General features: G+C 38.3%; 1 protein-coding gene across 1 annotated transcript in view; it reads left to right on the top strand.

The window, feature by feature from the left end:
- Positions 1-8615: 8615 nt before the first annotated feature.
- NAALAD2 (N-acetylated alpha-linked acidic dipeptidase 2) overlaps positions 8616-20846 on the top strand; it is a 48828-nt gene continuing 36597 nt past the window's right edge. Inside the window, exons 1-2 of the mRNA XM_061202727.1 lie at positions 8616-8788; positions 9482-9593. Of these exons, the coding sequence (XP_061058710.1) occupies positions 8707-8788; positions 9482-9593 (194 nt within the window). The 5' untranslated portion in view covers positions 8616-8706. The remainder of the gene's footprint in view (positions 8789-9481; positions 9594-20846) is intronic.

Raw genomic sequence — 20846 nt, 5'->3', positions numbered from 1 at the left:
TATTCCTCATCAAGCATTAAATTTATTCATTTATATCATTTTAATTTATTCATTCATTTATAACTGTTTGGACTCATGATTTCCAATTTTATTCAGTGAGTTATAATTAGCTACAAGCATTATTTATTTTGAGTTAATTTGTCCCAGGTTTGATCAATAGCAGCCCCTTCAAGATGCCCTCCCTGTCCTTTTGATGTGTCTCCATCATTCTTTGAGCATTTCCTTGATTTCTGGCACAAGATGTTCCAGACTTGCATTTCCTTTTCCACAGCCCTGGAATAAACCATTTCCCCAAAGATCCTCAGTCCACTTAGAGGAGAATGATATTAGCCAAGAATATATGTGTGTTCACCGCTCCTGAAATGTGCTTCTCCCGGGTCCTCTCAGTGGACAAATCTAAAGAACATGTGTATGTATATGTGTGTTTTTTTGCTTTATAGATTCCACATAAGTGAGATCATGTGGTATTTAACTTTTCCTGTCTGACTTATTTTACTTAGTGCAATGTCCTCAAGGTCCATCTATGTTGTTACAAATGATAAGATTTCATTCTTTTTTATGGCATATATAGATGTATAATGTGATATATACCTATCACACTGTTTTATCCATTTATCCAGTGATGTACATTTAGGTTGTTTCCATGTTTTGGCTATTATAAATAATGTGCAATGAACATGGGGGTGTAGATTTCTTTTCTTTTTTTTTTAATTTGCATGTGGCTCTCTTTTTTTAAAATATTTTATTTATTTATTTAGGCTGTGCTGGGTCTTCATTGCAACACACTGGCGTCTCTAGTTGCGGTGCGCAGGCTCTAGAGTGTGCGGGCTCAGTAGCTGTGGCCCGTGGGCTTAGTTGAGGTATGTGGGATTTTAGTTCCCAAACTAGGGATCAAACTCAGGCCCACTGCATTGGGAGCATGGAGTCTTAACCACTGGACCACCAGGGAAGTCTCTAGATATCTTTTCAAATTAATGTTTTTGTTTTCTTTGGGTAAATACCCAGAAGTAGAATTGCAGGATCATATCATACGGTAATTCTATTTTTAATTTTGGGGGAGTTGTTTTAATTACAGGCGAACCACCCTTTCGCTCAAGTGAGGTGCCATGTCCCAATGCCTACAGAGCAAGTTTCCAAAGCAATTTTTAAAGTGGAAGGTAAATAGGAATCACCTCACTCTAAACTCTGTATTTATAGATCAGTTTTAAATTTGATTTCACCAAAACTAATGAAATAAGAAAATGTGATTGTCCATGAAGGTTGTCTTTCTCCTTGGCTGTATTTTGTCAGAGTGGGGCAGGGTCTCTTCAGGCCAATAAATTGCAAGGACAGAATCTTTCTTCTCTGAGCAATTCAGAAAACACAATGTTTTGATGTTAAGATACTGGCTTTATAGTATGCCTGCTTACCACACAAAGATGACAATTACCAGGATTATAGTCCTGGGATCTAGCTATCTTCCAAATTGATTGGAGTTGATTTTTTAAAATATTTTTGAGGAAAAACTTGTGACAATGTACAGTTGACTATAATCATCCTTTCATTTTTTTGACACATTCAAAGTCCAGCTTTACTTATTCACTTAGTTCTAGGGTCTTTTATCCTATTTGCAATATGCAAGCTACACTAAGATAGTTTGTTCCAGCATAAAGGAATTTTTAAATTGTCTATGTTGGTTAGAGATTTAGTTTTGCTGTGGAAGAATGACCTGTGTTTTAGGAAATGGAATAGATTTGTTGTTAAAATTTTGGTCTTTGTGAAAGCCAGAGAGCATTCATTGAGCATTATTTCACATCCCCTTGGACCACACCATGGATCTCTTACCCTTTGGCTCTTCTTCCCTTTATCTTTTTCACCCTATGTATGAACCAGAGTCTGCAATAACTTCACCACTCGATCATCTGAAAACCTCTTTCACTTATTCACGAATAGCCTTACTATAAGAAAAAAAGGCATTCTGCATGAAAGCTTGTAGTAGTGAGATGCCTGGCAAATGCCTGACAGCCTTTCTCAGGGTGGTCTGAGATTTAGAGAGCAGAGAATAAACACTGAATCGTAAATATTGTCAATGCAGTTTAGGGAAATATAGCGTTGACCTTTATTATGGATAGGGCTTGCAGAATATGAATTATATTGCTATTATTATGAGTTATACTGCCCTTGGTCACTCTAGCTGGTCAAGAAGAGGTACCAGTCTCAGCTCACTGAAGGAAAAACACGAAATAATTTTAGCTTTTCCAACAACTGCCTCCAATTATAAAATTGTTGAAAACTGCTTTTTTGTTATTTTGTCTTGTTAGCAAGCCTTGGACAATACTGTAGAAGAAGGCCAGGAATGCTCTTAGCCACTGGACATTTACCAATGCCTTCATCTGTAGGCATATGGACGTACTACACTAGCGCTGGGAGAGCACAGTACCACAGGCCTCCCTTTGGGATTGTCTGGTTCTTTGTGATGCTGGTGATCTCTGCTGATGTGGTTGTTTCCTGGTCTGTATGCACTTGGTCTGCATGTGTTTCCTTAGTGTTGTCTTCCCTTGAAAGGAGGCAAGCTTCAAAAGCTAGATCAAGTAGGTTTAGTTGCCACTCTAAGGAGTCTGAATTTTGTTTTTAAGTTTAACGAGAAAGCTTTGAAGGATTTTAATAATAACATGATCTGATTGACTCCATAGAGTTTTCTTCCTAAAGTAACAACAGGAGCAACAGTGGAGGAAGAGCCCCACGAGGGGTCTGTTGCAGAAGTCTAGATGAGAGATGACTGGGGCTAGGATTAGATGAATACTGGTGAAGCAGCTGGATTCATGATATATTTTGATTGCAGAGCCAATAGAACTTACTGGTGGATTGGATGCAAGATGTGAAAGAAAAGGAAAAGTGAAGTGCCAGAGGTACGCCAAAAATCTACAAGACAGCTGTTAAAACCATTACAGAAGGTGGGAGAATATCTTGGTGCTCAGCTGGGGACAAGGATGTGAATAAGAAGCAGATGATATAATCAGAGGGTAGTAACTTCAAAAGAGAACACCCAGTGATTTATGATGTCAGAGCAAAGGTCCATCCTTCCTTTCTGACCCCATGAGTCCCTATGTGACTCATTCCTACTTCCCCATGAAGTGGATTTTTCTCTGGTTTTAGGACAAGGGGTATCATCAAGTAAAAATAGGTGTCAGGTAAGATGGAATAGAGAAAGGGCTGTCAGAAGGAAGATCAAAAATCTGGAGAGATTTATTCATAATCTAATGATAGGGAAAGTACACAGGGACTGAGGATGTAAATGAGGATAGAGGATGAGAGTGTTGGAAGAAAAAGCACGAGTGGTCCCCTGATCCTAGCACTATTATGTACAAGCTATCATGGAAAATAGGCTGAAGGTACATGTTAATCATAAGGGATGAGAAATACTGGATAGGAAAACATGGTTTAAAGGCCAAATAAATATAACTTACCAGCGCCAAGGTACCACCTGGAACGTTAGCATCATGGTACATACACCCTGAATTGATAGGAGGACATGGGTGGCAGCCCTCTGTCTGTTTTACACTTTAACTTGGTGGATCTTTTCTAATTTCTACATTTACTGTTGAATAGAGTAATTGTGACATCAGGAGGAAATCATCCAATCATGGTTTTCTGCTTTTCTTTTAAAATTTCTTCTCACTTACTTTTATTAGTCTTTCACACTTTTCACACTATACTCCTGTCTCACTTCTCACCTGCTCTATGTGTTATGGTTTATTGTACAATATACTAACATTCTCACATCTTAAGTTTGAAACTAATTTTGGGCAGTTTTTGGACCCAGGATTTTAGAAATACTCAATTGGAATGTATTTTTTGTCATGAATCTCAGCCACCATGACATTAACTTTTCACTTTTTTGGAAAGAGAATGTTGCTATCTCGATGACCAGATCATCCTATCACCTTGTGACATCATTAATGGCATCACGTCTATATCTGTACAGTGAGCATCTAAGCGATCCCTCTTTTATGAAAGATAATGCAACATCTTCAGGGAAAATGTGAAATTTGACACTAGATATTATTTCTTCTCTATTAAATCTTAATTATTGGTATGTTTATTAAGAAACTTTATTAGTACACAAGTCACACTTTGTTTTCAAACCTTGCTGTGATCCATTTGATAGGATTTGGACTTTGAAGTTACAAGATTGCCTCTTCTAGGATGTGAGAGGAGAAGGGAAAAGAAGATTATATAAGAACAATTTAACTTCAGGAATGGAGAAGATAGTGAGATCCTGTCATGTTAGAGACTCTGAATACTGAGCAGATCAAATGTGTTGAATACTTTTACTGAGAGATTGATTTTCCAATACTAAAAGTTTCCTATACAGTTTTTAGCTTTGAAGGAAAGACTGAAAGGGGTTGGCATAAATCAAACAATGTTGCTTTGTTAAGTGTGCTTTGTAAGATGCAAATATCTTCTAAGATGCTAATAATTAGAAACTGTGATAGCAGCATTCTTTTATATGCTTAATTGAGAAGATGAAATAATGAAATGACTCTGTGTCCATATTTTTACAAAGGTGAAAGGCTTGCTGAACCAGTTAACTGGACTATTTACAATGGATTGCCAAGATAAAGATTGCAGATGCCACGTATTAAGGCAGCGACAACCTTCACATTTAAGGTAATACTGCTCCTTCTTAGAACTTCTTACATTTAATTACCTATTCAATATTTGCCTTCTCACTGTTGTAGGCTTCCTAAAGGCAAGGACCATATCTTCAGAATTTTTCACAATGTCTGGAATGCTATAGCCTCGTTGAATGAACGAATAATCTAATTTTAATTTGGGAATATTAATCAAGTTGGGAAACTGTGCTAATTAATACACTGATCTCTTCTATTAGTCAACATATAATTAGCTATAAAAATTGAGATAGGAGTAGGAAAAAACAAATTTCACAAATAACTTAGTCATTTTTTTTTTAACATGTATAGATGGGAGAGACCCAGAAGAATTGAGTAATTCCCCCAAATGGCCAAAACCGTCACCTTAAATACCATCTTTAGCTAAAGACAAAAGGGGGAAGTAGTTTGGGACTTCAAAGGGGAGGAAAGTAATTCACATGGAGATAGAAAGCAGATGTGCAGTAAAAAAAAAAGTTTGCTGAGCCAGGCAGAGACAATGGGACACAGAGAGGAATTTTAACAGATTTTTCCAGGTTCCTTCCAGTGTACCACACCTATTCATCCTATAGTTATCTACTTGATAGCTCCATTCCTGCAACAGGTCCTCTAACTACCTTCTTTTAGGCAGTTAGGAGGAAGATCAAAGTTTACTCCTGAGTCTTTGGGTCCTTGATTGTTTTCATCTAGAAATAGTACGCATGCCAAAGAGACATTTTGAGGTGGCAAATTTTGCTCTACTACAGTCCTGCCTTTGAAACTTCTTTTAAGAGATTTCAGAGTCCAGAAGTTGGGTTGATAGATTGCTTTATCTCACTGAGCCAGTTTCTTAGTTCTGACAATAGGTCAGGTTAGTTACTCATTTCAGGAGGCAGTGATGCAAGTGGGCTCTCAAAGTTAGCCCTATAGGGTGCAAGCAATCAGGTATTTACTAAGACGCTTTTCTATGGAGACAAAAGAAAAACAAAGGTTCATGGTTGGAGCAAATTGTAAACCCAGTGTCTGAGTCGTGAGAGTTGCCAGTGGAGAAGATTTCTAGATCTTAAGGTCGAAGCATCTTTTGTAGTTTGAAATGTCTCTGATGATGTCATCAGGTGTTCACGTAAACTTTCTGAGTGGCTTACAAAGTGACAGGCACAGAGATTGTCTAAACATGAGCTATTGTGGCGATCTCTCTTAAGTTTATATCAAGTTGTTCAGTTTTAGTTCTAAATGATTCCAAGTCAAAAGGGGGAGAAAAATTGGAAACATTAGTTTGAACAGTTGTTGCCAAATATTTGAGGAGACTAGAAGAATTCAGAACCCAGTCCAGTTTTTAGGTGGAAGAACACAACTTCAAAGATGATTGATAGAACTCAAATCTAATATTCATAACTGTGTATTACAGTTTTTGCTGAAACACAATTTTTTCTCTTTAAAATCACCCTCATTTCTACCAAAGAAAGCCAAATTAAAACTAATTTGTTTGCAAAATAAGTTTAGTTTCACTAAAATTGGCCTGATTATTTACTTAAGTCCAGCAAGAATAGCAACTGAGCACATAGGCTCTTTTTTTGGCCACACAGCACAGCATGCAGGATTTTATTTCCCCAACCAGGGATCAAACCTGTGCCCCCTGCATGGAAGCATGGAGTCTTAACCATTGGACCACCAGGGAAGTCCCAGACTGAATTTTTAATAGCTCTCAAGGCCAGCAAGCCAGGCCAAGTATTTGCCATCACACTTGCATGTAATACCTATAGATTTGGGTGAATTTCTCTCTTCTTGAAGTTCCCACAATATCCTGAGGTTCTTGCATCTGCTAGGAAGTGACCATTCTTACTCAACTGGTAAGGCTGCTGGGAACACTGTAAGTAAGCAAGGTACCAGGCTGGTTTTCTAAGGGGCTTTATAGCTTCATAAAGTCAATCTTAGTTCCTTAAAGCTGTCTGGTCATATCTGATTCAATGCATATTCTCAAATATTGCCTTCCAGTCAAAGCCTTGTTAATGTAAACAGTGTTTCCAATTGTGTCCTGTTACAAGGAGAGCAGATTATTAGTGACTTTATGTAAATACAAAGGTATTATACAAAAGTATAATTTACCAAATTGCTGTATGTCATTACACAAGAGGAAAGGTTTCCTCATATCTGAAAATGAAAGATTAAAAAACCAGTAATATTTCAAATGAAAAGTCATAAAAATTATAATAATATTCATCAGTTCATTCAACCATTAATGTAATTGATTCTTGTTGATCTTGATCTGTTGTTAGCAGTTTTAGGAAGCCATCAGTTTTTCAATTAGAGTTCTGTAATTTGTTACCCAGTTCAGTAGTATGGTCTGAAAGTTATCAGAAACCTATATTTCTTCTACAAAATTTCTGAAGGAAAAACCATCAAATACATTTATCAACAATTGCAGTGCAAGAAAAAGAAATTAGACTCTCCTGGCAACTTTTTAGGAGCAAAGAAAAGTGCCTTATCTAAGATTATCAGGGCCTCAGACAATGCAGTGAAGATTGGGGGTATAACTGTTATTGAAAAAAGTTCATGTGCCTGATACACAGTGAGGCCAAATAAACTGAAACGTCAGAATTTTGGAGCAGAGAAAAGTTTATTGTAGGGCCAAGCAAGGAGAATGGGTGACTCATGCTCAAAAACACCAAACTCCCCAATTGTTTGGGGGGAGAAGTTTTTATAGGTAAAATTTGGGGTGAGGGCTGCAGGGTGTGTGGCTTTGTTCTGATTGGTTGGTGGTGAGGTAACAGGGCAGTGCTCCAGGAATCTTGCTCTCAGCCTGAAGTTGCCATCCTCTACCTGGGTGGGGGCCTTAGTTTTTCAGAAGAACTCAAAGATATTGCTATATATATTCCCTCAAGAGGAACCAGGACCCTGCCCGAAGGCTGCACTGTTGTTTCTTGACTGCTCCTCCATAGTTTCTGTATTCCTTCCCTTCCCTGATTAGCAACTGTTTGAACCTGCCCTTTGGAACTCAGGGAAGGTCAAGGAGGCTGAATGAAGCCAATTTCCTACAAACAAGAAATGAGTGACACAGAAAAGATTTGTACTGGGGAACCCCACAGGGTCCTTCTCAGTTTCATAACCAGAGATGTACTATCCTGTTCATATTCCACCCAGTAGGCACCTTTGCTCTGGCTGCAAAATTGCTTTTGGTTGGATAGGAGGAATCCAGTCATGAATTGCTAAAGATTTCCTCCAGGGTAAAATGGATGGATAATGGTGTCCTATTTACAAGTACTGCCTTGTAAACCTTTTAATCACTTTTAAAAAGAAATACTGGGGTAAACGTGATAGGAGGGGGAGGTTAGGGAGGATGACATTTGTTGAGAAACCACCATGGGTTAGGGTGCAAGGCACTTTCAGTGGTTAATCTTATTTATTTGAACCTACAACATTCTAGTGAGATAGGGAAAAACCCCAGTTACAGAAGAAGAAACTGACAGTTTCAGAAATTTGGAGACTTGTTTGGGTAAAGGAAGACAAAAGAGCCCAATCCTATCAGTTTTGAGGTTGTATGTGGTTAAGAAACTAATGTGTTATCAGAGAGCAGCCAGGACCAGAAAGGCTGCCCAAGTGTGACCGGTTATAAATTAGTCAGAATCTGGTAGCAGGGCAATAAACAGGGAAGAAAAAGCTGTAGTTAAATGCATCTGGCAACTCCTGGAATGAGGTTGGTAAGTAGAGTTCTTTAGGGAACAAGTAGGGACATTTTCAGTAGTCCCCCTCCCGCCCCCCCGAAAGCAGACTTTGTCCAGGATCAACAGATTGGACGTTGCCTGCCAGCAAGCAGAACGTGTCCTTCTCCTGCAGGGCTTCCTCTCTCCCCTCGAGGCCCCCTGGGGATCGCAGGAGCCAGGAGTTTGTGGCCGGTTTCCATTCGCCTCTGGACCCACCTGGAGGGCAGAGGCAGGGCTTTGAGGAAGGTCAGCGGAGGCCACGGTCTGCGGCAACCTGGGCGTTCCCCGCGTTCCCGGGCGCGCTCTCTCTGTTCGCCCTCATTCCCGAGGCTCGCTCCGGTAGCCGGCGCCTCCTGCTCAGTCCCGAGGAAGCCATGGCCAAGTCCAGGGGTCGTCTGTACCTTGGGATGTGCTTGGCTGCAGCGCTGGCATCTTTCCTGGGTGGATTTATGGTGGGTAAGTGTACCGACCCCTTCCCCGGATCCCTCCAGCCTCCCCGGAGAAAAGCGGGAGAACCTGGGGCTGAAGAACTGGGCTGCGCGCTGGGCGCCGGGCCGGCTGAGCTCCGCCAATTTCAGCAGAACTGGAAACTGAGTGGAATGCATTTCGGCCTTCCTAATAAAGTGTGCCAGAAATTCAAATTTATTAAATGCTCGCTGAGTTCAGGGTACTGTTAAGGGCTGTTGTGAAGACAATTTAGAGTTGCCACTATCCGCAGGGGTCAAAAAGATGATTTCGTTTCCAAGACCATTAATGAGTCAAAACTTTCAACTGCCCTTCTGTAATCATTTATTACATAAATATTTGTCGAATGCTCCGTGTGTGTCAGGCACAGTGCTACGAACTTAACCCCCATGGGAGAACAAGAAAGATAAAGACCCGTGCCTTGATGCATAACTCATGGGAAAATGAAAAGAATAGCCCTCACCTAAAACTCATTTAACCAACTCAAAGTTACACATCAGAATTTGAAGGTTTTCTGCATTTGGTATGAAGTTTTTGTAAAGCTCACCATGATCTGTTTCTTAGGTAAGGGCTTTTTTTTTTTTTTTTTTTTTCCTTCTTCCCCTTTGGCTTCCAGTTTTTATAAAAGTCAAAAGCAATTTCTTGTGTATGTAGTATACATATGTGTATGTATTCTCCTCCCAGGCTGGTTTAGTAAGCCTCTCAAAGAAACAGCCACTTCAGTGGACACTCACCAAAATCTAAGGTGGAGACTGGTAACTGAGATGAAAGCTGAAAATATTAAATCATTTCTTCGGTAAGTTTGTTTTGTATACTTGATCATAAAAATAGTGTTTAAAATATTGCAGAATGAGAACTGTATGAAAACTGATTTTATTCATGTGGGTAATCTTTGTGTGAAATTATACGATATCACATTAATTCATGGTGGTTTAAATGTTCCTTTATTCCACTCTTAGAGTAAAATCTACTTGAATGTTGAAGGAGCCTTTCTTCCCCAACTTTATCTCCAGAAAAAGTATCTGGTTGCTTTATTAAGAGATGTTTCAACTTCATGTACTTTGGACTGCAACTCAATGTTATTCTTTGTTCCCCGTGCCTGGGTTTAATCAGGAATTTTATTTAAATGTCATATTCTGCCAGGAAGAGTAAGATGGTTGTAAACTCTGATTTAGAGGAAAGGAGATTAAAGTTTCAGATTCTGTCCTCTACAAATTAAACCTTTATCCCGTGTTGCAAATTTAAGTAACACAAATAGGACAAAGTGAAAGCAAAAGGATCAGTGCAAACCCACCAGTCTCTTAGCAAGAGGAGGAGTGACATTCATTCAAGGGCGTGATTATGAATTCCTTGAAGGCAGTTATGACATTTATTTCTATATTCCGACTGTTTCAAAGGAGTATCATTAAAAAAAATTTTACTGAATCATAATTTACATAAAATAAACTGCATCCATATAAAGCCTACAATTTGAGAGTATTGACAGATGCACAATATACTCAGCAAACCACCTCCTCAATTAAGATACAGAAAATTTACATCATGCCTTTGCAGTTTATTCCTCCCTTCAACTCCCTTCCTTTGGACTCCTTTATATTTTCTAGAACTTTATATAAATAGAATCATACAGTATGTGCTTTTTTGTGTCTTTCACTCAGCATAATGAATGATTTTGGAATTCATCCAGGTTGTTGCATGTGTCTGTAGTTTATTGCTTTTTATTGCTGAGTAGTATTCTATTGAATGGAGAGACTCCAATATGTAGTTGATGGATCTTGGGTTGTTTTTAGTTTTTGATTATTGTGAACAAAGTTGCTATGAGCATATGTTTACATATGATTTCATTTCTTTTTGAATGGCTGTGTTGGATGATAAGGACGTGTTTTAACTTTTTAAGAAAATGACAAACAGGTTTCAAAAGTGGTTGTACCATTTTACATTCCTACCTTAGTATTGTCAGTTGTTTTCATTTTAACCATTTTAGTGGGTGTGTACTAGTATCTCCATTGTGGTTTTAATTTGCATTTTCTTTTTTTTTTAACATCTTTATTAGAGTATAATTGCTTTACAATGGTGTGTTAGTTTCTGCTGTATAACAAAGTGAATCAGCTATACCTATACATATATCCCCATATCTCCTCCCTCTTGCGTCTCCCTCCCACCCTCCCTATCCCACCCCTCTTCTCATGCACTTATTGGACATTTGTATAGCTTCTTTTATAGGGTCTCTGTTCAATTTTTTTTTTCATTTTTAAATTGTTTTGATTTATTATTGAGTATAGGAGTTCTTTCTTTATACATTCTTTTGTCAGACATTTTTGTGAATATTTTCTTCTGTTCTATGGTTGGCTTTTTTTGTTTTCCTAGTGGAGTTTTTGAAGGGCAGAGATTTTTAATTTCGATAAACTCCAGTTGAACAATCTTTTGTCTTATGTTTCATACTCTGTGTCCTATCTAGGCCTATGAGAAGTTGTGAAGATTTTCTTATATTATTTTTTTTTAGAAGTTTTGTAATTTTAGCTTGCACATTTAGGTCAATGATCCACTTCAAGTTAATTTTTGTGTGTGGTATGATGTAAGAGTTGATGATTTTTTAAATACAATTATTTAATTATTCCTGCAAGATTTGTTTAAAAACTTTTCTTTCCCTGTTGAATTGCCTTGGTACTTGGTCCAAAATCACTTGACCATAAATCCATGGCCTGTTTTTTGGATTTTATATTTTCTTCTATTGATCTATTAATCTATATATCTCAGTTCTACACTATCTGGTTTAGTCTAGCTTAATAGTAAGTCTGAAAATCAGGTAGAGTTAATCCTACAAATTTTTCTTTTTAAAAATTGCTTTGACTGTTTTAAGTCATTTGCATATCCAAATACATTTTAGAATCAACTTCTCAATTCCTATCAAAAAAAAAGCCTGCTGGAACTTTGATTAAAATTGCATTGAATCTGTAGATGAATTTGGAAGAGTCTTTCAGTCTCTTCATTCATCATAGGGATGTACTACAGTTTAACTTTTCACCCACTGAGGGACATTTGTTTTGCTTCCACTTGTTGGCTATTATGAATGAAGCTGCCATTAACATTCATGTACAGCTTTTATGTAATCATAGGTTTTCATTTCTCTGGGGTAAATGCCCCAGAGTGAAAATTGCTTGTTTGTAGGAAAAGTACACTTTTAGTTGTTGAAGAATCTGCCAAACTATAGTATGGCTATATCATTTTATATTTTTCATTGGCGTTATTACTCTTTTTAATTTTACCCATTCTGACAGGTGCATAGAGATACCTTATTATGGTTTTAATTTACATTCCCTAGTACCTAATGATATTGAACATCTTTTCCTGTGCTTATTCACCATCTGTATACCATCTTCAGTGAAATGTCTGTTCATGCCTTTGACCTATTCTCTATTTGGATACTTTTTTTTTTCTACTGAGCTTTGAGGGTTCTTTATATTTTCTATATACAAGTCTTTTGTTGGCTTTGTGGTGTACAGATATTTTTCCTAGTCTGTTATTTGTCTTTTCACACCTTAACTGGGTTGTTTGCACATCAGAAGCGTTTAGTTTTTTTTTTTTTTTTTTTTGGCTGTGTTGGGTCTTCATTGTGGTGCACGGGCTTCTCATTGCAGTGGTTTCTCTTGTTGCGGAGCACGGGCTCTATGTGCGTGGGCTTCAGTAGTTGTGGCACGCAGTCTCAGTAGTTGTGGCTCATGGGCTCTAGAGCACAGGCTCAGTAGTTGTGGCACACGGACTTAGTTGCTCCGTGACATGTGGGATCTTCCCGGACTAGGGCTCGAACCCGTGTCCCCTGCATTGGCAGGCGGATTCTTAACCCCTGGGCCACCAGGGAAGTCCCAGAAGTGTTTAATTTTAATAAGGTCTAACTTATCAATTTTTCATTCTATAGATCATGCTTTTGGGTTCATGTCTAAGAACTCTTTGTCTAGCCCTAGATACCTTTTCTCCTCTTTTTACCCCCAAATTTTATAGTTTACATTTTACAATATATTTTGTGATTCATTTTAGAGTTAATTTTTGCATAAGGTGTAATGCTTGGTTGAGGGTCATTCTTTTTTTACCTGTAGATGTCCAGTTGCTCTAGCCCCATTTGTTGAAAGGCTATCCATTGCTTTTGCTCCTTTGTCAGTAATCAGTTGGGCATATTTGTGTGAGTCTCTTTGAGTTCTCTGATGCTCTGCTGATCTATGTGTCTACTCCCTGCCAGTACCATGCTGTCTTGATTACTGAAGTTATGTAGTAAGCCTTAACAATGCATAGGATGATTCCTCCCACTTTATTTTTCTATATCATTTGCCTATTCATATAAAATATAGAATAAATATATCTATATCTAGAAAAATCCTTGATGAGATTTTGACAAGAATTGCTTTAATCTTACAGAGCAATTTAGGGGCACTTCGCATTTTTACTCTGTCTCGACTTTCCATCCATGATTATGGTACGTCTCTACAATTATTTAGGTCTTCCTTTATCAACATTTTGCAATTTTCAGGATGCAGATCTTGTATATGTATTGTTACCTTTATATGGAAGTATTTCATTTTCTTTGCAGCAGATGTAAAATCATATGGTGTTTAATTTCAGTTTTCACATGTTTGTTGCTAGTATATAGAAATACTGTTGATTTTGCATTCTGTGACTTGTCTAAACTCATGTGTTGGTTCTAGGAGTTTTTGTAGATTCATTAGGATTTACTTTCTATGTAGAAAATCAGGCCATCTTCAAATAGGGACCATTTTATTTCTCTGTTTTCAAACTGTATGCCATATATATATGTGTATATATATATATATATATATGTATATATATATATATATATATATATATATATGTGTCCTTATTGTGCTGATTGTAATTCCAGTACTGCATTGAATAAAAGTGATGAGAGCAAACATTCTTTCCCTATGTCTGATCTTAGTGGGAAAGCATTCAGAGTTTCCCCATTAAGTGTGATGTTGTATGTAGATTTTTTGTAGATATTCTTTACTGAGTTAAGGAAACGTCCCTCTATTCCAAGATTGCTAAGAGGTTTGTTGTTTTTTTTTAAAATCATGAATGGGTATTAAATATTGTGTCAACTGGAAAAAAAAAAAAAGCACAACATGAGAGAGCTGTGAGTTCAGTGTTATTTGGGGACTTACAGAGGACTATACCCAGGAGACATTCTCTCAGATAGCTCTGCGTAACTTCTCCCAAGAGGTGGAGGTGGGGATGGGTGGAGGTCCAGGTCCATATATATATGATTTTAGTGAAGGGGGTGCATGCAATCAAGCACACATCTTGGTACACGGTTGCTACTAGTAACAAGAAGGTTGCTGCTAGTCACAAGGAGCAGATATCTCCATGAATAATTTTAGTGCTTTTCTGTGTATGAGAAATACAAGAAATTGGGTAAATAAAATTTTCTCCTGAAAATATCTAACTATCTGAAGGCCTGTTCTGCCAGTTTTTCCTAGAGCATAGAGTATCTCATTCCTGATCTCCACCCTGAATTCCTTTCAGAGTGTGCTGGAGGTCAGTAAATGCAGTGACTAATGAGCTAATCCTTGTAGAACCAGATGGCCAGTGACACACTTTAGTTGGCAGTTGTAAAATGGTTTTGCTCTCAAAATCTTGGCTCCCTGTACACCAATGCCGAGATGAGATACAGAGACAGAGTTTTGGAGGAGAAAGAAAGGGTGGCTTTATTCTTTGCCAGGCAAAGAGGGGAACACAGCAGACTAGCACCTCAAGAACTGTGTCCCCCTCCCTGGGGAATAGGGAGAGGTCTTATAGTCAGGGCTCCTGGTCAGGGGTATGCTATAAGGATCAAGGCAGTAACAGTCCTGCATTATTCTGTCTTCTGCAGAGTTTCAAAAGGGTGGGGTTGCTGACAAGATTAGGGTGTGTGCAGGGCCTCAGGTGGTTTCCTGGCTGCTCCTCCTTTGATTTGCAGCTGTTGGAATCTGCCCTTTGGAACTCGGGGAATGTCATGGAGGCTGGAGTCTTGCCTACAAGAAATGGGAGACAAAAAGGCTTCCGTGCCTGGGAGCCCATAGGGCCCCGCTCAGTTTCAGTTTTTCTGCATCAATTTATATGACATATGACTTTTCTTCTTTTCTACTTTAGCTGATTAGTATGGTGATTCCTTTATTTCTTCACTGACTTTTTTGGGGGGATCAAATTCTGTCAAGAATAGTGTTACAATCTCCTCCAGGAATGTGAAATTGTCTATTTTTCCCATTAATTCTGTTAATTTTTGCATTATGTATTATGAAACTCATTTATTAGGCATATACACATTAATATTATGTCTTCAAGACAGAACTAACCTTTTATCTTTGTGAAATATTCTTTATCTTTGGTAATAATCTCTATATTTAAGCATATTTTATTGGGTATAAATTAAGCCACATCAGCTTTCTTATACTTACATTTGCATGATATGTATTCTTCCATCCACTTACTTTTAAAATGTACCTTCTATAGAGAGCATGTAATTGCCACTTGCTATTTTAAATGTACCTTCTATAGAGAGCATGTAATTGCCACTTGCTATTTTATTAATTTTGGAATCTGTGCCTTTTAATTTGAGCATTTAGTCTGGAAACATATAATGTAACTTGATATGGTTAAACTTAGGCCAACTCCTTCACTGTTCTCTGTTTGCTCCCTTTATTTCTGTTCCTTTACTTCTCATTTTCTGCTTTTTTTTTTTTTTTTTTGGTAGTGGGGAGAGTATTTTAAATTTTATTTCATTTCAATTTATCTTTTGGCTATAACTCTTTGCATTGATTCTTTTTTCTTTTCTAGTAGTTACTCTAGAGATTACATTATACTTGTCTAACATTTCCCTGTATTTTTAAAGTTACTACTGTACCATTTAACATAAAATGCAGAAAACTCACATTTCTGTATGTCCATTTACCATCTTTCTATCATCCTTTATATGATAGTTGTTGAAATTATCATATACACATACAATATAAACCTCACAAAACAATGTTATAATTTTTTCTTTGAACAGTTGTACCTATTGAAAGCCAATTAAGAGTTAAATATCTGAGAAATGTAAAATACTATTTTTTTATTGTTTCCAGTATCTTTATTTGTTTCTGAAAATTTAGGTTATCCTGTGGTAAATCTATTTAGTCTGAATAACTTTCTTAAGCATTTCCTCTTATGTCGGGTCTGGTGTTGACAAATTCTCTTAGTTTTCCTTTGTCTATAAAACATTTATTTCATCTTAATTCTTGACGAAAAGTTTTCTTGGATATAGATTTCTAAGATCATCTGTTTTTCCTCCTTTCAGAGCTTTAAATATTTTTTTTTTACTGTCATCTGGCTGGTAGTGGCATCCGATGAGCAGTCCACAGTTATTTAAGTTATATAGAATATGTCATTTTTGTCTTTAATTTTCAGCAGTTTAATATGTGCCTAGACATAGTTTTCTTCAAATTTATTCTATTTAAGGCTCTCTGAGCTTTTAATTTTTATTTTATTTTATTTTTGGCCACACCACATGGCATGCAGGATCTTAGTTCCCCAACCAGGGATTGAACCCATGTCCCCTGCAGTGGAAGCGTGGAGTCTTAACCACTGGACCACAAGGGAAGTCCTCTCTGAGCATTTTGACTTTATAAACTTTTGTCTTTCACTACTTTAGGAACACTACTTTTTGTTCATTATTTCTTTTTTTTTTTTTGGAAATATTTATTTGTTTGTTTCTTTGTTTGTTTATTTATTTGGCTGCTCCGTGTCTCAGTTGCGGCATGCAGGATCTTTTAGTTGCAGCATGCGGACTTCTTAGTTGTGGCACGCAAACTCCCAGTTGCTGCATGCATGTGAGATCTAGTTCCCCAACCAGGGTTCGAACCTGGGCCCCCCACACTGGGAGTGCGGAGTCCTACCCACTGGACCACCAGGGAAGTCCCCTGTTCATTCTTTCTTGAAAATTTTCTGCATCAGTCTTTCTCTTCTGTCCTTTTGAGACTCCAATCAAACCCTAAAATCAAATGAACAAGGTGAAGTTCATATGGTGTAGTATATTTCCTCCCCATCTGTCCTGTGATTTGATGTGATCACAAAGTTCCATCTTACTTTCGATGGATGAACTATAGCAAGCTGAAGTAGAGGAATGAAAACAGCTATACTCTTCTTAGAAATTTGAGCTGACTTATGACTGAGGCACACAGGTATCAGGAAAGCTAAATCAAAATGTCTGTTTTGAGATGCTTGTTTGGAGATATAGGAAAAGAATCTATAGGCAGTAGGGTGGATGTCATTTGAAGAAAGACGCATTCTATATTTCTCATGCAATACATGAAAATAGCCAATTGTCTTATCAAGTAAGACAGAATGCTTATATTTAAAAATGTGGAGAATTCCCTGGTGGTCCAGTGGTTAGGACTCAGTGCTTTCACTGCGTGGCCCGGGTTCAATCCCTGGTCAGGGAACTAAGATCCTGCAAGCTGCTCGGAGTGGCCAAAAAAATAAATAAAATAAAACAAAATAAAAATGTGTAAAAGACCAGGTAAAATGTAAACACCGTTGAACTCTGTCTGCAGCATATCATAAAGTGTCCAGAAGAAATTACCTAGAAAATTATCAATACATGAGGTGCCAGAAGCAAAACTTGGTGATGCTCTTGACCAAACATTAAAATTTATGTCTGTTTATTTTCTCTCTCCTTTGCTTTAATGTATAATGTAGCATAAGGTAATAAGTTATGTATGAATAGTTTGCATGATGTTATCTTGTTAGAGTTGGCTTTTCTTTTCTTTACGTCCAACTGAAGACAGAAGTTGCATACCAAGAATGATGACAAGAATCGAGGTAGAGTGAAATGCGTTGAATTAGGAGCCCAAGACTTTAGTGAGTGAAGAGGGAGTGATCCACATTTTTGACAGCACCTAGAAGGCATAGTAGGTGGTGACTTTTGGTATGAGTTTTAAAAGAGTTGTTATTTTTGAGAGAAGATAAAGGAAAAATATTTGAAAGAGCCCATGGAGAGTAAGAAGGACTCCTCCTCAATGATCATCTGGGCCTGAGGTATGTGGAAGCACGAGCAGGGTCCCCCGAAGAAACCAGTTAAGGCAAGGAAGTCAAGTAACCATTCAGGAACGGGCCGAGGAAATAGAATTGATTGATTATAGAATAGATATTTACGACCAGTGTAAGAGGCTCCCAGGGAAAGGAAGGTTTCAAGATTGGTTTAAAGGGATTAATGTAGTGGGAAAAAGTTGATTTCTCCCCAGCCACTTCCTTGTTTTTTTTGTTTTTTTTTTAAATTAATTAATTTATTTATTTTTGGCTGCGTTGGGTCTTCGTTGCTGCGCGCAGGCTTTCTCTGGTTGCGGTGAGCGGGGGCTACTCTTCGTTGCGGTGCGTGGGCTTCTCATTGTGGTGGCTTCTCTTGTTGCGGAGCACAGGCTCTAGGCGCGTGGGCTTCAATAGTTGTGGCATGTGGGCTCAGTAGTTGCAGCACGCAGGCTCTAGAGCACAGGCTCAGTAGTTGTGGCGCACGGGCTTAGCTGCTCCGCGGCATGTGGGATCTTCCCGGACCAGGGCTCGAACCGTGTCCCCTGCATTGGCAGGCGGATTCTTAACCACTGCGCCACCAGGGAAGTCCCAGCCACTTCCTTGTTGACAGAGCCTCAACTGCTAATGTTCTCACTCCTTAAGGGGGACCTGTGTTCAGTGAGGGTTACCTTACATCCAGCCCAAGAATCTGGTCTATAATCCAATCATTATAACTTCCTTCTGACAAAGGTTAGTTGGAGAAGGGGTATAAGACCCTATTATGCCTGATGAAATGGGAGAAAAATTTAGCTGAGATCCTCTACAAAAAGTTTTCCTTTGTTAAGAGAAACACAAAAGAGGAAATGGCTGTTCTTGTTTGTACTTGCTTCTCCTGAATGTTGCAGCATGAATATATGATGCCTGGAGCTGCAGTGTCCCACTTGGATCCATAAGGAGAAATTCAGTAAAGTTATTCCCTGTTGCTTTTTGTTTTTTGCACTTCTGTCTTTCATTTCAGTGGGTTGCCTAAAAGATGGGAGGCAAAACTTCATGGTTAATCCTCCATCTTAAATGAAGGAAATATACTCATTTTCTTCCTGATTGTAAGAATATTATTTGCTCACTACAGAAAATAAAACAATAATGAATTATATGAAGTAGAATTTTATTTTTTAAATAAATTGATTTATTTGTTTGTTTTTATTTTTGGCTGTGTTGGGTCTTCATTGCTGAGCGCGGGCTTTCTCTAGTTGCAGCGAGCAGGGGCTACTCTCTTCTTTGTGGTGCACGGGCTTCTCACTGCGGTGGCTTCTCTTGTTGCAGAGCACAGGCTCTAGGCGCACGGGCTTCAGTAGTTGTGGCACGTGGGCTCAGTAGTTGTGGCTCGTGGGCTGTAGAGCACAGGCTCAGTAGTTGTGGCACATGGGCTTAGTTGCTCCGTGGCATGTGGGATCTTCCCGGGCCAGGGATCGAACCCATGTCCCCTGCATTGGCAGGTGGATTCTTAACCACTATGCCACCAGGGAAGCCCTGAAGTAGAATTTTAAATATCCCCAGCCTCAATGGTTTTTCTATGCATGTAAAATAACTTCTGTCTACAAACACATTAATATTTTTTTTACAAATATTGTACAATATTAAATATCAGTAACTTGCAGCTTTTTTTTTTTTTTTTTTTTTAATAAAGAGGTGACCAGAAATTGGATGAGAGGAGAGAAGGTGTGGGCTGGGTTTTTTTTTTTTTGTTTGTTTGTGGTTTTTTAAATTAATTAATTAATTAATTAATTTTTGGCTGTGTTGGGTCTTCGTTTCTGTGTGAGGGCTTTCTCTAGTTGTGGCGAGCAGGGGCCACTCTTCATCGCGGTGCGCGGGCCTCTCACTGTTGCGGCCTCTCTTGTTGCGGGGCACAGGCTCCAGACGCGCAGGCTCAGTAGTTGTGGCTCACGGGCCTAGTTGCTCCGCGGCATGTGGGATCTTCCCAGACCAGGGCTCGAACCCGTGTCCCCTGTATTGGCAGGCAGATTCTCAACCACTGTGCCACCGGGGAAGCCTTGCAGCTTTGATTTAATGATATAGAAGTGGAAAGTTTCACAGAGGAGAATATGCTTGAAGAGTCCTAATGGATGATTAATAGCTTACAGGTGGGGAAGGTGAATGACTAGGAGTGGTGATACAGGGAGATTCATGTAAATAGGATGATATTTATGTCTGAGAGAAGATCTTGTGCAAAGGCTAAAAATGGTGGTCATTTTAGGAGACCAATTAGCATATTAAATAATATAGAGTGAAGAAGTTTATAAGGTGAGTGGTGGGAAATGAAGCTGGAAAGGTGAAACAGTGGATTAGTTGAAAAAGGGCACAAATGCCATGCCTAGTGTGAACTTTATAATGTAGAAGATAGAAGGGTTTTAAAAGCAGTTGATCAAAATGATCAGATGAATGGTTTAAAAATAACATAATTTCTCAAGGTCAGACAACTGCAACTTTCAGATGCTAGCCCTGGCATTTAATACTTAGGAAATTATGGACAAGGTATTTAACTACTCTCTGTTTCCTTATTTGCAAAACGGGGACAATGGCAGAAGGGTGGTGAGGATTGAATGAGAAAGCCCATGTGAAATACCTGGTCCAGTTCCTGGCATATAGTAAGTTTTCAATAAGTACTGGTTTTTCTTTACTGTCTTTTTTGGTTGTACTATGGTTGATTAAAAAACCAATCTACAAAAGTATCATTACCTTATCTATGGAGGGAGAGGGTTTGGGAAACTTTTTAAATATTATTTACCTTAAGCAAAGTGAATTTCATTCAGAACTATGTTTGTAGAGTCATTTAACTGTTTCAAATCATTTAGACCCAGAACCTAGAGAACATTGCTCAATTTCAGTTCAACAAACCTGTATTGTGTAATTCCTGGGTAACAGGCAAGTACTGAGCATTAGGGAATATACAAATAAAAATGCATGGGCTCTAGCTTCAATGACATAAATGGACAACTGCGTATAAGAGTATGAAAACAGC

This window comes from Eubalaena glacialis, chromosome 10, assembly GCF_028564815.1.
Source record: "Eubalaena glacialis isolate mEubGla1 chromosome 10, mEubGla1.1.hap2.+ XY, whole genome shotgun sequence".
Lineage (NCBI taxonomy): Eukaryota > Metazoa > Chordata > Mammalia > Artiodactyla > Balaenidae > Eubalaena > Eubalaena glacialis.
The sequence above is the reverse complement of the archived record's forward strand: the minus strand, read 5'-3'. Positions and strand labels throughout refer to the sequence as shown.